Source organism: Polypterus senegalus, chromosome 9 (genome assembly GCF_016835505.1).
Source record: "Polypterus senegalus isolate Bchr_013 chromosome 9, ASM1683550v1, whole genome shotgun sequence".
NCBI classification, from domain to species: Eukaryota; Metazoa; Chordata; class Cladistia; order Polypteriformes; family Polypteridae; genus Polypterus; species Polypterus senegalus.
The window spans coordinates 8,872,984-8,886,131 of record NC_053162.1 but is presented as its reverse complement, the minus strand read 5'-3'; the positions used below and the strand labels follow the sequence as shown (position 1 = coordinate 8,886,131).

General features: G+C 41.6%; 1 protein-coding gene across 1 annotated transcript in view; it reads right to left on the bottom strand.

Annotated features, from left to right (window-relative positions):
* The window catches only part of scai (suppressor of cancer cell invasion), a 395,139-nt gene that overhangs the window by 52,616 nt on the left and 329,375 nt on the right, over positions 1-13,148 (bottom strand). Inside the window, exon 13 of the mRNA XM_039762685.1 lies at positions 1,639-1,717. Coding sequence (XP_039618619.1) covers positions 1,639-1,717 — 79 coding nt within the window. The remainder of the gene's footprint in view (positions 1-1,638; positions 1,718-13,148) is intronic.

Sequence of the window (13,148 nt, the reverse complement as noted above, 5' to 3'; positions counted from 1 at the left end):
GACTTAATATTTAGGGGCGTGGCTCCGTATTTTAGGTACGACTAAATGTTTAGGGGCGTGGCTCCGTATTTCAGGCAGGAGCTGAAAGTTTGGGAGTGTGGCTGAATATTTGAAGAGGAGCTAAATATTTGAGGGTGTGGCTGCATATTTGAGGCAGACCAGAATGCTTAGGAGCGCAGCTCCATATTTTAGGCAGGACTGAATGTTTAGGGGCGTGGCTCCGTATTTTAGGCAGGACTGAATGTTTAGGGGCGTGGCTCTATATTTGAGGCGGGATTGAATGTTTAGGGGCGTGGCTCCATATTTAAAGCATAGCTGAATCCTGAGGGGTGTGGTTGCATATTTGAGGCAAGGCGGATTGTTCAAGGGTACAACTGTGTGTTGAGGCAAGCTGAATGCTCAGGGGTTTGCTTCCATATTTGAGGAGGGGCTGTTTAGTAGAATGGCTACATATTTAAGTTGGGGCTCAATAGAGAGGGGCGGGGCTCCATTTCTGAGATGGGGTTGAATGTTCAGGGGTGCAACTGCATGTTTATGGCAGGACTGAATATTCTGTGGTTTGGCTGCATATCTGAGGCAGGGTGGAATGTTCAGGATTGAGGCTGAATGTCTGAAGCAGGCCTGGATGTCGGTGACACCCAATCACAGTCTAAGGTTATTCTCATAGCTGATGTGATCAGATGTGCTACGCCTCAATTATCTTGTCATGCACGTTGCTCTCGTGTCTTCTCGCATTGTCTTGATCCTCAAGGCTCTATTACTTGTAAAAAGATTATGAAAGAGATGGAAAAGCCCAGAAATGATCAAAAGCTGTGGGTTATGGGTTACTTTTATATTCTTTTTAAGGAGTTCTGGGTTATTTTCTCCATATTTTTGTTCTTGTATTCCAATTATTTTTTGAGAGAAATCTATTTTTATTGTTTACTAGTAGCTAAATCAATGATGAGTAGATTACAATTTTCAAATTTCAGAAGAATAAACAGCGATTGATTTAAATTGGCTCATCAATTGGGGAAATCTTAATTTTGCCATTAGCGCAACAAATACTGCTTGTTTTTCTCAATACTTCTCTTGGAGTTATCTCAAAGCCAAGACTGCATCAGTTGTTCTTCAACCTGGCACAAAACCAAACTGCTCCTCTACTTTGGTGGTCTCTTCCCGAAGTCTTCGCTCTATAAACCTTTCCAAAATTTTCATTGTGGGACAAACCAACCCAACTCGGTGCCAGTCCCAAGCCTGGATGAATAGCGAGGGTGAGTGTCAGGAAAGGCATGCAGCTCTAAAACTTTAGCCAAAACCTTCATGATGCAGTCAAACCAGTCATTTTGTATAAGGCTGCCACATAACAAAATGTGAAAAGGTGGAGGGGTTCTGAAACTTTTCTGAATCCACTGTTTATGGCTCTAGTGACCCCAATACCCATTAATCAGCTGTGATTTTGACAGACTGCTAACGTTCAAACCAGCTGAACCACGGAGGTCTGCTAATTAACCCAAATGTTTTGATTATGAACTGATTTTGATCAGCTGCCTTGAATAAGATCATCTGCTGAACATTAACGGTGATGGTGATGATGCTAATTCATGGTAGAGAACAGCAGCCCTGCTCATGACCCCTGACAGCATTCCTTTAGTTTACCTTCATAGTCAGAGCGACCTGTGGGGAAGATTCCAGTCGCAGACAGATAAATCAGCAGCACGCTATTGGCAGGCAGTTCCTGTAATACAAAAAGAAGACATGAAGACACACAAACAAACGCAGACACACAGAATTACTGACTTGACACTCATGAGCTCACATCTCAGCGGAGCTTTACCGCTAAAGTCGCTATATCTTTGTTGAGCTCCATTGTGAGACAAGTTCCTGCATGGAAAAAGAGAAGGACCAGGACAATGGCTAAGGCTAAGCCAATGGACAAGGAAGAAAATGTGTCAAAAGCAGGAATGCTAGGCCAATATGTGAACATGTTACATGCAAGCAATACGGGGACTGATTTACAGGGGGACACAAGGAAGGGATTTCGGGGTGACACCATGACTTACTGGTTTGTCTTTTCCCTCTACTGTCAGTGTTCTGCCACCACAATGGTGAGCAGACTTCAGTATAGAGGAACACGAAGCTGAACTGAAATTGTCCTTAAAAGAGGACAAGGAAAAATCAGCAAAACATAGAGGGTCTTAACAAAGAGCTAGGCAACCATCTTAGATTAAGAAAGCAAAGTCGAAAACAAAAAATTGTGAAAGATATGTAAAAGGCCTTTTTAGGGATCCATAAAGTTGGACAGCAAGATGTCCACAAGTGTGGCTTTTTATAGCGTCACTATAATAATGGATTTGTCCATGACTTCTGGGAGGAATCGCAGGTTACATGTAGCAACAGTACAGCAACACGGCGGTATCTAATAAAAAAAAACAAAACAAACTGGCGGTGTTGTGATGTGGGATTTTGCTTATAACTTGATGAATGTTTTGTATGTCTTTATTTAGAATTTAGGCAAACCAAGTGGTGAGACGTATTCGTGTTTGCACCCCTTTTTACGACTGTCTCTTTGTAATTTTATGGATTTACAGGATTTGTGGGGATGTGTCTTGAACCAGTTTGATGAGTTTTTCTCTGCTAAAGTCTTTGTCTCATCCCCCACACAAAGCCAGGTTAGCTAAACATATGGTCTTGGGGGGGGTTCAGGTGTTAAGATGTTCTATTTTTCCCATTGGTCTGAGATATGGCTGTTTGGAATTGGCTTGTCTCAGAGGCCTTTAAGTACCGTGATGTCCTATTGGTTCTAGGAATTGGAGAGAGCCTATAAATTTGCTTGCTCCACCACATTTTCTCTCTCTAACCAACATATGACGAAGAAGCATCTCTCTTGCTAACCTGTGATGATGAAGACAACACAATGAAGAGCACAGCTCAGCAGCCATATTGAACAGACATGTGGCTGAAAGCTGAGCATCAATGATGCCTTAACTAGAGACATTAAGTAACTGCAAGTCTGTGTGCCACCTGAGTTACACATCACCATTTTATCAGGTTGTATGGTTGCCAATATTCAAATGTAGTTTGCATTTTGTTATTATTTATGAATATTATCAGTAATACATTATTTTATGTGTAACTTAACTCCTGCTTGTCTTTTTACTACATCTAATTGCCTGAGGTTAAACATATAGAAGGGAAGGTGGGGATAAGTTATATACAGTGGTAAGTCTGTGAGATTAGGCATTCTAAGGCTACATATTAATAATACAATAGGGGAAAGTAGAGCAATATATATATATATATATATTACTCTACCAAGATAAAACAGGCGGAGTGGTAAATCTATCTATATAAGAAAACGCTAATGTCTGTGTCTGTGTGCGTGCTTGTGAGTGTGTGTTTGTGTCTGGTTCCATAGAGCAATTTAATTGGTTAGTCTGGTCAGCGCACAGCAACGAAAGACATAGAAGAATCACTGAGAGTTGCCTTCAAATATAGAAAATATTCACAAGAAGGGGATCGTCTACCATTGGTGATGGTCAAAAAGTGGAAAACAGGCTAACTACGTGCCTTGATACAACACAGTCAGAGAAGCAGGCTTTACAGAAAAAGGAAGCACCAGCCAACAAATCTGAGAAAAAACGACGATACTGAAGAAAGGCGTTGGACAAACTCTGAGGGTACACGGAAGGCAAGAGATATTAAATACAGTGTATCTGGAAAGTATTCACAGCGCATCACTTTTTCCACATTTTGTTATGTTACAGCCTTATTCCAAAATGGATTAAATTCATTTTTTCCTCAGAATTCCACACACAACACCCCATAATGACAATGTGAAAAAAGTTTACTTGAGGTTTTTACAAATTTATTAAAAATAAAAAAACTGAGAAAGCACATGTACATAAGTATTTACAGCTTTTGCCATGAAGCTCCAAATTGAGCTCTGGTGCATCCTGTTTCCCTGATCATCCTTGAGATGTTTCTGCAGCTTAATTGGAGTCCACCTGTGGTCAATTCAGTTGAATGGACATGATTTGGAAAGGCACACACCTGTCTATAGAAGGTCCCACAGTTGACAGTTCATGTCAGAGCACAAACCAAGCATGAAGTCAAAGGAATTGTCTGTAGACCTCTGAGACAGGATTGTCTCGAGGCACAAATCTGGGGAAGGTTACAGAAACATTTCTGCTGCTTTGAAGGTCCCAATGAGCACAGTGGCCTCCATCATCAATAAGTGGAAGAAGTTCGAAACCACCAGGACTCTTCCTAGAGCTGGTCGGCCATCTAAACTGAGCGATTGGGGGAGAAGGGCCTTAGTCAGGGAGGTGACCAAGAACCCGATGGTCACCCTGTCAGAGCTCCAGAGGTCCTCTGTGGAGAGAGGAGAACCTTCCAGAAGGACAACCATCTCTGCAGCAATCCACCAATCAGGCCTGTATGGTAGAGTGGCCAGACGGAAGCCACTCCTTAGTAAAAGGCACATGGCAGCCCACCTGGAGTTTGCCAAAAGGCACCTGAAGGACTCTCAGACCATGAGAAACAAAATTCTCTGGTCTGATGAGACAAAGATTGAACTCTTTGGTGTGAATGTCAGGCATCACATTTGGAGGAAACCAGGCACCGCTCATCACCAGGCCAATACCATCCCTACAGTGAAGCATGGTGGTGGCAGCATCATGCTGTGGGGATGTTTTTCAGCGGCAGGAACTGGGAGACTAGTCAGGATAAAGGGAAAGATGACTGCAGCAATGTACAGAGACATCCTGGATGAAAACCTGCTCCAGAGCGCTCTTGACCTCAGACTGAGGCGACGGTTCATCCTTCAGCAGGACAACGACCCTAAGCACAAAGCCAAGATATCAAAGGAGTGGCTTCAGGACAACTCTGTGAATGTCCTTGAGTGGCCCAGCCAGAGCCTAGACTTGAATCCGACTGAACATCTCTGGAGAGATCTTCAAATGGCTGTGCACCGACGCTTCCCATCCAACCTGATGGAGCTTGAGAGGTGCTGCCAAGAGGAATGGGCGAAACTGGCAAGGATAGGTGTGCCAAGCTTGTGGCATCATATTCAAAAAGACTTGAGGCTGGAATTGCTGCCAAAGGTGCATCGACAGAGTATTGAGCAAAGGCTGTGAATACTTATGTACATGTGATTTCTCAGTTTTTTTTATTTTTAATAAATTTGCAGAAACCTCAAGTAAACTTTTTTCACGTTGTCATTTTGGAGTGTTGTGTGTAGAATTCTGAGGAAAAAAATGAATTTAATCCATTTTGGAATAAGGCTGTAACATAACAAAATGTGGAAAAAGTGATGCGCTGTGAATACTTTCTGGAAGCACTGTATTTTTAAATGTATGCTATTAACTGTCTTCAACAGGTAATGTAGCTAGTTACAAATAAATACATAAATAATTTTTAGCTCAAAATACAGACCTTCCAAGAGGATAATTTCTGTGTATTAAAAACAAATTGAAAAGCAGCCAAGCCACATGACTGCAGAAGAGCTCATCCACCTGAAGCTAAGCATGCTCAGGCCAGGCCAGTATTTGGATGGGAGATCAACCAGGAAAAACTTGGGTTGCTGCTGGAAGAGGTGATGGTTAGGCCAGCAGGGAGGCCTACCCTGTGGTCTAAATTTTTATCCCAATTCCCCCAGTGTTGTGACGAGGACACTGTGCTGTAAAAATGTACTGTCTTTCAGATGAGACGTAAAACCTTGACTCTCTGTGGTCATAAAAGATCCCTGGACATTAAGAGTAGGGTGTATCCCGATGTCCTGGCTAAATTGCTCACCACAGCCTGGTCATGCTGGGCCCTTAACTCTTTTAGGGCTGATTTTTTTTTTTCTTTTTTTTTTCAGGGCTGAATATTTTTCCAAAAAACTGTGCTTTCTGAAAAAGCATACAAAGCAATAGTTTTTCACATAAATCAACATAAAACATCTGCTGCCGCAGCAGTGGCGGATCAGCTGGGGACTGATCAGCTGATGTCGGTACCTCACTATTGTTTTAGATCTCGATCGCCAGATCACTTACACCAAAATCGGAGTCCAACAAGTCAGAGTGCAACTAAAAATAATAAAATATATGCAAATTTTCATCCAGTGAGTATTTTGCATTGCGAATTCGCCTCACTGTCTCATCAGATGTCGATGTCATTCTAGACGTTGTTTACTCAATTCTATACTACTCACACAAACGCAGGGATTCAATGTCAAGTCATTCCTCCTAGGAAAGACGGTCTACCTATAACATAATGGCGAGTTTTGTCGACGTTTACAGCTGATTATCTCTCTCAACCCTGTGTGTTGACAGAAGTCAACATCTGCCCTAAAAGAGTTAATAATCCTCTGTCTCTAATTGGCTCTCTCTCTTACCACTTCACCACCTAATAGCTAATGTGTGGTGAGCATACTGATGCAAAAATGGACATCACGTAGGTGGGGTGCTGCACATTGGTGGTGGTTGAAGTGGCTCCCCACTCACTATGTAAAACACTTTAAGTAGTGAGAAAAGTTCTATATAATGTAAAGAATTATTATTATTATTATTTAAAGAAGAGTTTAATAACCAAGGTATCCATACTACTTGGCAGGTATGGGACTGAACAATTAAATTGTTAAGATTAAAATTAGACTTGTAAAAGGAATAGACTCGACACACTTAAAAAGGTTTGGGGCAGACACCCGTATATTATTCCTGGCTGCAAAAGATTCTTGATACATACAGAGATGTTCTCTATACCGAGTCCAAAACAGAACTGACAATGGTTTGTCAAGATGGCGGTTTTAAGGGTAGGACAGGAAGTGATGTAAAGGAACCAGAAGTGATGTTCTTCATTAGTCAGAGTAGGTGCCAGAAGTGATATTCTTCTAGGAACCAGAAGTGATATTCTTCTGGGCGCCGGAACAGGACGTGATATTCTTCTGGGCGCCAGAACAGGACGTGATATTCTTCTGGGCCAGAACAGGATGTGATATTCTTCTGGGTGCCAGAACAGGACGTGATATCATCTGTTCTAAATCAGACAGGTTTTCCCGAGGCTGGTCTGTAGAGATAACAGGAGAAGGTTTAGTGCACCCCGCCACCCCCTGGCCTGGCGTGGAATTAACTTTGCTTGGTCCATACGATGTCTTCCTAGTCGCACGTGTGTGACAGACTATTAATTATCACAGTTATCAACACGGAATGAGGTGGCAAGGTCTGCTAGCCAAGCAGCAATCAGATCAACATGGACATTTACCCACTTGTGTTTCCAGTTGATCTGTTGGCAGCGTCAACGTTAGATTTCTTCCTCAATCCTCAAACTTTCTTTTTGTTGCAAGTGAGTGTCTATTTTGAATTTCTTTTTTATCTGATACTGTTACTTCATGAAACATTTTTCGTCTGAAATTAAAATTTTCTGTTATTTCTTCAAAGATTTGTTGTGAAATGTCATCTGTAGAAACATGAATATGTTTTGGCTTCATCTCCTTGAGTGAACAAGATGGAACTGGAAGACCCCAGTGCATGATTTGCAATTTGGAAACGATCAAAGGATAATGGAAGCTATCAGGATTGAGAGAACATCTCGAAACCAAGCACAGTAATCATGTTGGAACCTTGAAGTTGAAAAGAATTCTTTATGATCAGAAACCAACTCTTTCATCATAAAGGTTTTCTCTTTTGGGGAAGGCCCTTCTGGAAGCTTCTTACATCGAAAAGATCCTCACACAATTGCAGAAAACTTAGTGAAACCCTGTGAGATTGATGATGGGATTGGCAGCTTCGATGTCTCTAGTCTGATGACTGCAGTTGATGGCAGGAAGTTAACAGAACATCTTTATATTTTCACTAAGCCGCATAAAAGACTTTGTAATAGGCAAAAATCGTGCAATAAGAGGATGCCATGAAGTGACTGAGTCTGATGCCCGTGTACATCAGAAAAGGGGTATGGGAAGATAATTAGCAATCCATTTGGGCATGAAGTCATAAAAAGGATAAGAACCTCTGCTCTAATGCAATAAAAGTGATTTCCTTTCTGAAAAAAATAAGCTACTTCTAATTCATGACAGTCAGAAGGATGACAACCTAGAAGATCAACAGTGAACCCACAACCGTCTTCAACCCTTTTGGTTTCCAAATCTAACAGCCCTGAAGACCCAGCACCACGGTGTTAACTGAGGCGGGCACGTGTCATATTGTTATTTTCTTTTCTTTTGCAGGAACACTTTTGCAACCACCAACCCGTTTAACTTAATCTTCTCCTTTTACACTTTAATAATGCCTAATTTTTTACTTCAAGACTCTGATCTTTTTATCAGTAAATCATAAGCTGCAGACTGCTTCACTTTTATTGATTTTTCACATCTCGCACTTTCATCTAAATGACAGAAGATAGCAGATGAAAACAAAAGAGCAAAAACTCCCCCCGCCCCCCAAAAAAAGACAATAAATCAACTAGGTCTGGAATTTAGAGGACACAATGCGCTCAATAAATGTGCAAACACAGGCCCAGTGCATCATGTGTGAAAAATATCAACAACCTCTCTTTATCAGTAAGTGCTTCATTGGCCTCTTAACAGGATCGCTTCCTGAGAAAATGGACTGAAAACAAGCAGATGCAAGCTAAGCTCTTATCATCAACCCCTGGGGGTGGGTTGGGGACACACACTGTCAGAGCAGCCCAGTTACCATCACCCAACATTGTTATGATTCTGTGTACTTTAGCATTTCCTGATCGCCTGTTTCAGCTTCAATCAATATTGGTTTCACTTTATAATAAAAATAATTCTGCTGCATCTCTCATAGTTTTGCATTTTTGTTATGGGTGCCGGTATGTTAAGTTACCATTGCTAAAATGCAGTGTCAGCTGCTCTGGAAATGCAGTCGATCCTCAACTGTAGATGAGGTTACATAGGAAACAGTGTGAAAGTGAAAGATGTGAATATTAATACATTAAACATATGGTGTGAATGCCATAACGGAGGGACTGGCATCCCAAAGGAGATGACCGGGGATTCCTTGCCTGGACAGGTTTCCATAATGGAAAGATTTGGAAGCAATAGGGGATTAAGATTCTGTGACCACAAAAAATGAAGAGAGTGTGATATATGGCCAGAAGTTCATCCTGCCCAATACCCCCACATCGCTAGATGGAGTCCTCCGTGCAATATGGGGGTGCCCCGAATTCCAGCAGGGCATCATGGACAATGGAGTTCGGCTTCACAGTCCAGCTGGATACAATGGGAGCCACCAGGGGACGCTGCAGGGAAGAACAGGGATTTGTATTTTCCATATAGCCTGGAAGTACTAACTAGGTCACAGGGACAGAAGAAATAAAGTACTTCCGGGCTGAAGAAAACAAGGAGTTATGAAATCACATGGACTGAGGGACAGAAGCACTTCTGGGTCAAGAAATATAAAAGGACTCTGGGAAACCCCAGCAAGCTTAGCCGAGATGGGAGGAAGGGTGACGGAGCTGCTGGGAGGAGAGGAGGATTTATTTTGATTTATTATTATTATTGTATTAGTGAGTATAGTGGAGGTGCTTTGTGCACATTATTGAAATAATAAATTCATTATTGGGACTTTTTACCTGGTGTCTGAGGGTCAACAGCGCCCCCTATCTGTCACAAGAGGAATGAGCAGATAATTGGCAATCCATTTGGGCAATAAGTTGTAAAAAGGATATAAACCTCTGCTCTAATGCAAGTTAAGTATTTTCCTTTCCCAAAAAAAGCTACTCCTAATTCATGACAGTCACGAGGATGACAGCCTAGAAGATCAACAATGAGCCCACCTCTGTCTTCAACCCTTCTGGTTTCCAAATCTAACAGCCCTAAAGACCCAGCACCACGATATTCTGTACTAACATCTTAATGAAAACAAAAAATAATCTTTAGTTGCTGCCGTCGGAAGATGCAGAGACTGATGAGGTCTTGACATCATCTCCCAACGCCATCTGCTAGCTGTGAAGAATACAGTGCCGGAGATGGTGAAGGACGTACTGATTTAAAATAATAAGTCAGCAACTTCTGCATCATGCGCAGCTTGAGGTCCTTAAGAGTCTCAGCATATGGGAGCGTAGCTGAGGTGGGTTGAGGCTGCGATCGATGATGGGATTGGCAACCTCGATGTCTCTAGCTAGCTAGTTGCAAGCGACGGCGGTTGACAATATTCCAGCATGGACTTAATCAAACATCTTTATATTCTCACTAAGCCACATAGCAGACTTTGTACATTTGGGTTTAGAACCCGAAGGACTTGCACTATGTGTTGGGGGCATAATTGCAAGATGAAACGAACGCATGGGGAATACTTTACAACAGTAGCATGAACGAGACCGGTGATGAGCCTAGTGGGATACTCGCTGCTCCCCAAACTTGCGCATATCACACCTGTTATTTTTTCCCCCTTTACTATGCATAGTTGCAAAGCTGCCAATGCAAAAGAAAAGGTGAAGTTACAAATAAAACCGAGTGAACGCTTGAAGTCACAAAAGTTAAACGCGCAAATGTTGAGGATTAATTGAGTAATAAAATGAAAAGCATCAGACACATCATTAGACGAATTTGAGTATATCCTCAAAAAAAAACCAAAAAAACAATTTTAACGTGCGTGTGTGTTTCAGATTTCTTGGTTTCTGGTTCTTTGCTTACAAAGCAACCTCTGCATCCTTGTATATGGAGACACTTGTGACGTTCTCCGCTCCTTCTTCACCACTCAGGTCTGCTGTGTGGTGTCAAATCTCAATCCTGACTCTTCTCATGTGTAGCACTTGGCTGGTGGAACGAGCTGCTCACCTCCATTCAAAATGATTACTCCCACAAATGTGTTTAAGGAGCGTCTGAAGACCATCTTGTCTGGCGAGTTTGTGTCTAAAACATATATAAGCTGTTAGGATTCGTAACTAAGGAACTGCATTTTATTCTGAGCTCTTTAAATTGGGTCATCAATTTTGTCCCCTTGTCCCGTAACACTTGTTCCAAAACTGACCCCCAGACCGATGTTTATTCAATTACGTCACTTTGGATAAAAGCGTCCGCTAAGCCAATAATAATTCTAAATGAGCGGATAACAACATAGTGGTGCCCAATTATCATGCAGATCACTGGGAATCTCTTGATTAAAATACACGCTAAGATAAATATTTGTTTTTCGTATACCAGTAAATAGCAGTAGTACAGCAGAAAGTGCAGAATATTAATTTGAAACATTTGAACCTCAGAACTGAATCAATGTTTATGTGCAGAAAATTGATTTAATGCACTCATTACTTTGGAGGCTTGCTCTTTTACAGCTCTGAAGGAGCAAATATACTGAGCAGAGTGCATCAAGACAGGGATTAGCCGTTAATTGGATTTTTGTCAAGCTCACAAGTAGGCCAAGTGGATTAATAAGGTTAACGAGAAAAATAAAAATAAAAGTGTAACTGATGGGGTAGGCGACATGTCGCAGTGTTGTTAGTGCTGCAGCCTGTAGTAGGCCGGGGTTGTGATTTTTTTGTTTCTTTTTTACCCAAAACGGGAAGACCAAAACCTTGAAACACCTTTCCCAAACCAAAACCACCACAAAATACTGAAAAGGAAACAGTTATGAAACAAAGTATGTGTTAGAAAATCTGTCTAACATTTTGAATTTTTGTTTTGGATGCTTGACATGTTACATTTTCCACATGTTCCACATATGCATCTGAGGATCACCATCCAAGCGCTTCATGGGTATGTAATACCACCCCAGGCCGAGAGGGGGCGCTGCCGCTAACAGTTGTGTCATTTTCTTCTTTCACAGTCTTCAGAAAATGTCCAGGGAGGGCAACTAATCTTGCCCATTCTGGTCCGAGAGCTTCAAAAGGATGACCACCAAGAAGGAGGTGCCATTGTCCATGGAGACGACCGAGAATGAGAAGTTTAGAGAATTAATGTCATAGCCATCAAGCATCGTTTTTGTTTGGTCTTGTTACTAAACTCGGAGGGCTGTGTTGGTACCCCAAATTACTACTTTTTTTGTTGACCCACCTTCCCTCGGCCACCACAGGATATTTTATTATCATAGAATTGGAATATTGCGTGGCGTTTTAGCAAGTATAGTTAGCAAAGCTGACGGCGGAATGACAAACTCGATGGCAATGTCTATTTTCTTCTTACTTGCATCAATAGCAGTGGGAAATTCCAACTTTTTTGTATAGTAAATTGCTTTATTTACATAAACGTTCTGATGTCACTTCCAGATCTCGACTGAAAGTCCCGCCTCTTCCACTCTGGGTGACTCATAAGAACGACTACTAGCAAAATGGAGAAAGTCAACCTTAGACTTCATCTCAATAAGACACAATCAATTGTTATGATTCATACTTCTATTCTTGGCTTTCAGTCCGCCAATTAAATGGAGATCACCGGTGGTACACCAAACCTTTATGCTTTCTTATTTAATCTCTTACAGCATATACAGTGACACTCTGCTCCTCAGTTTAAAATTACAAATCACACAATTCAGACTTGTGATTAAAATGTACATTGCAGACTTTCATTTAAAGCAAGAGTTCCCAAAGTGGTCGATATTGACCTCCTGGGGTCGATTTGAACTTTCTAGCGGTCGATAGTTTCAATAAAAAAATTTGGAGGTCGACGACAGCAAAAATAGACCCCCCTTACTACTGATATTTGTTTGTTACTTCAAAATATCTATGATTCCAATAGGTACCTAATTAAGAAGTAAAATAATTCAAAAAAACACTTTGTTGATAAGAACACATTACAGTAATCCCTCACTATATCGCGCTTCGACTTTCACGGCTTCACTCTATCGCGGATTTTAAATGTAAGCACGTCTAAATATATATCACAGATTTTTCGCTGGTTCGCCGCTTTCTGCGGACAATGGGACTTTTAATGTAGGTTACATGCTTCCTCAGTTTGATTGCTCAGTTGATTTCATACAAGGGATGCTATTGGCGGTTGGCTTCGAAGCTACCCAATCAGAGCATGTATTACATATTAACTAAAACTCCTCAATGCTATAAGATATGCTTCCCGCGCGGTGCTTGTTTGCTTCTCTCTATCTTTCTCACTCTCTGCCTGACGGAGGGGGTGTGAGCAGAGGGGCTGTTTGCACAGAGGACACGGACGCTCCTCAAGAAAATGCTGCTTTATCGCGGTGCTTCTGTATACTTAAAAGCACGTATTG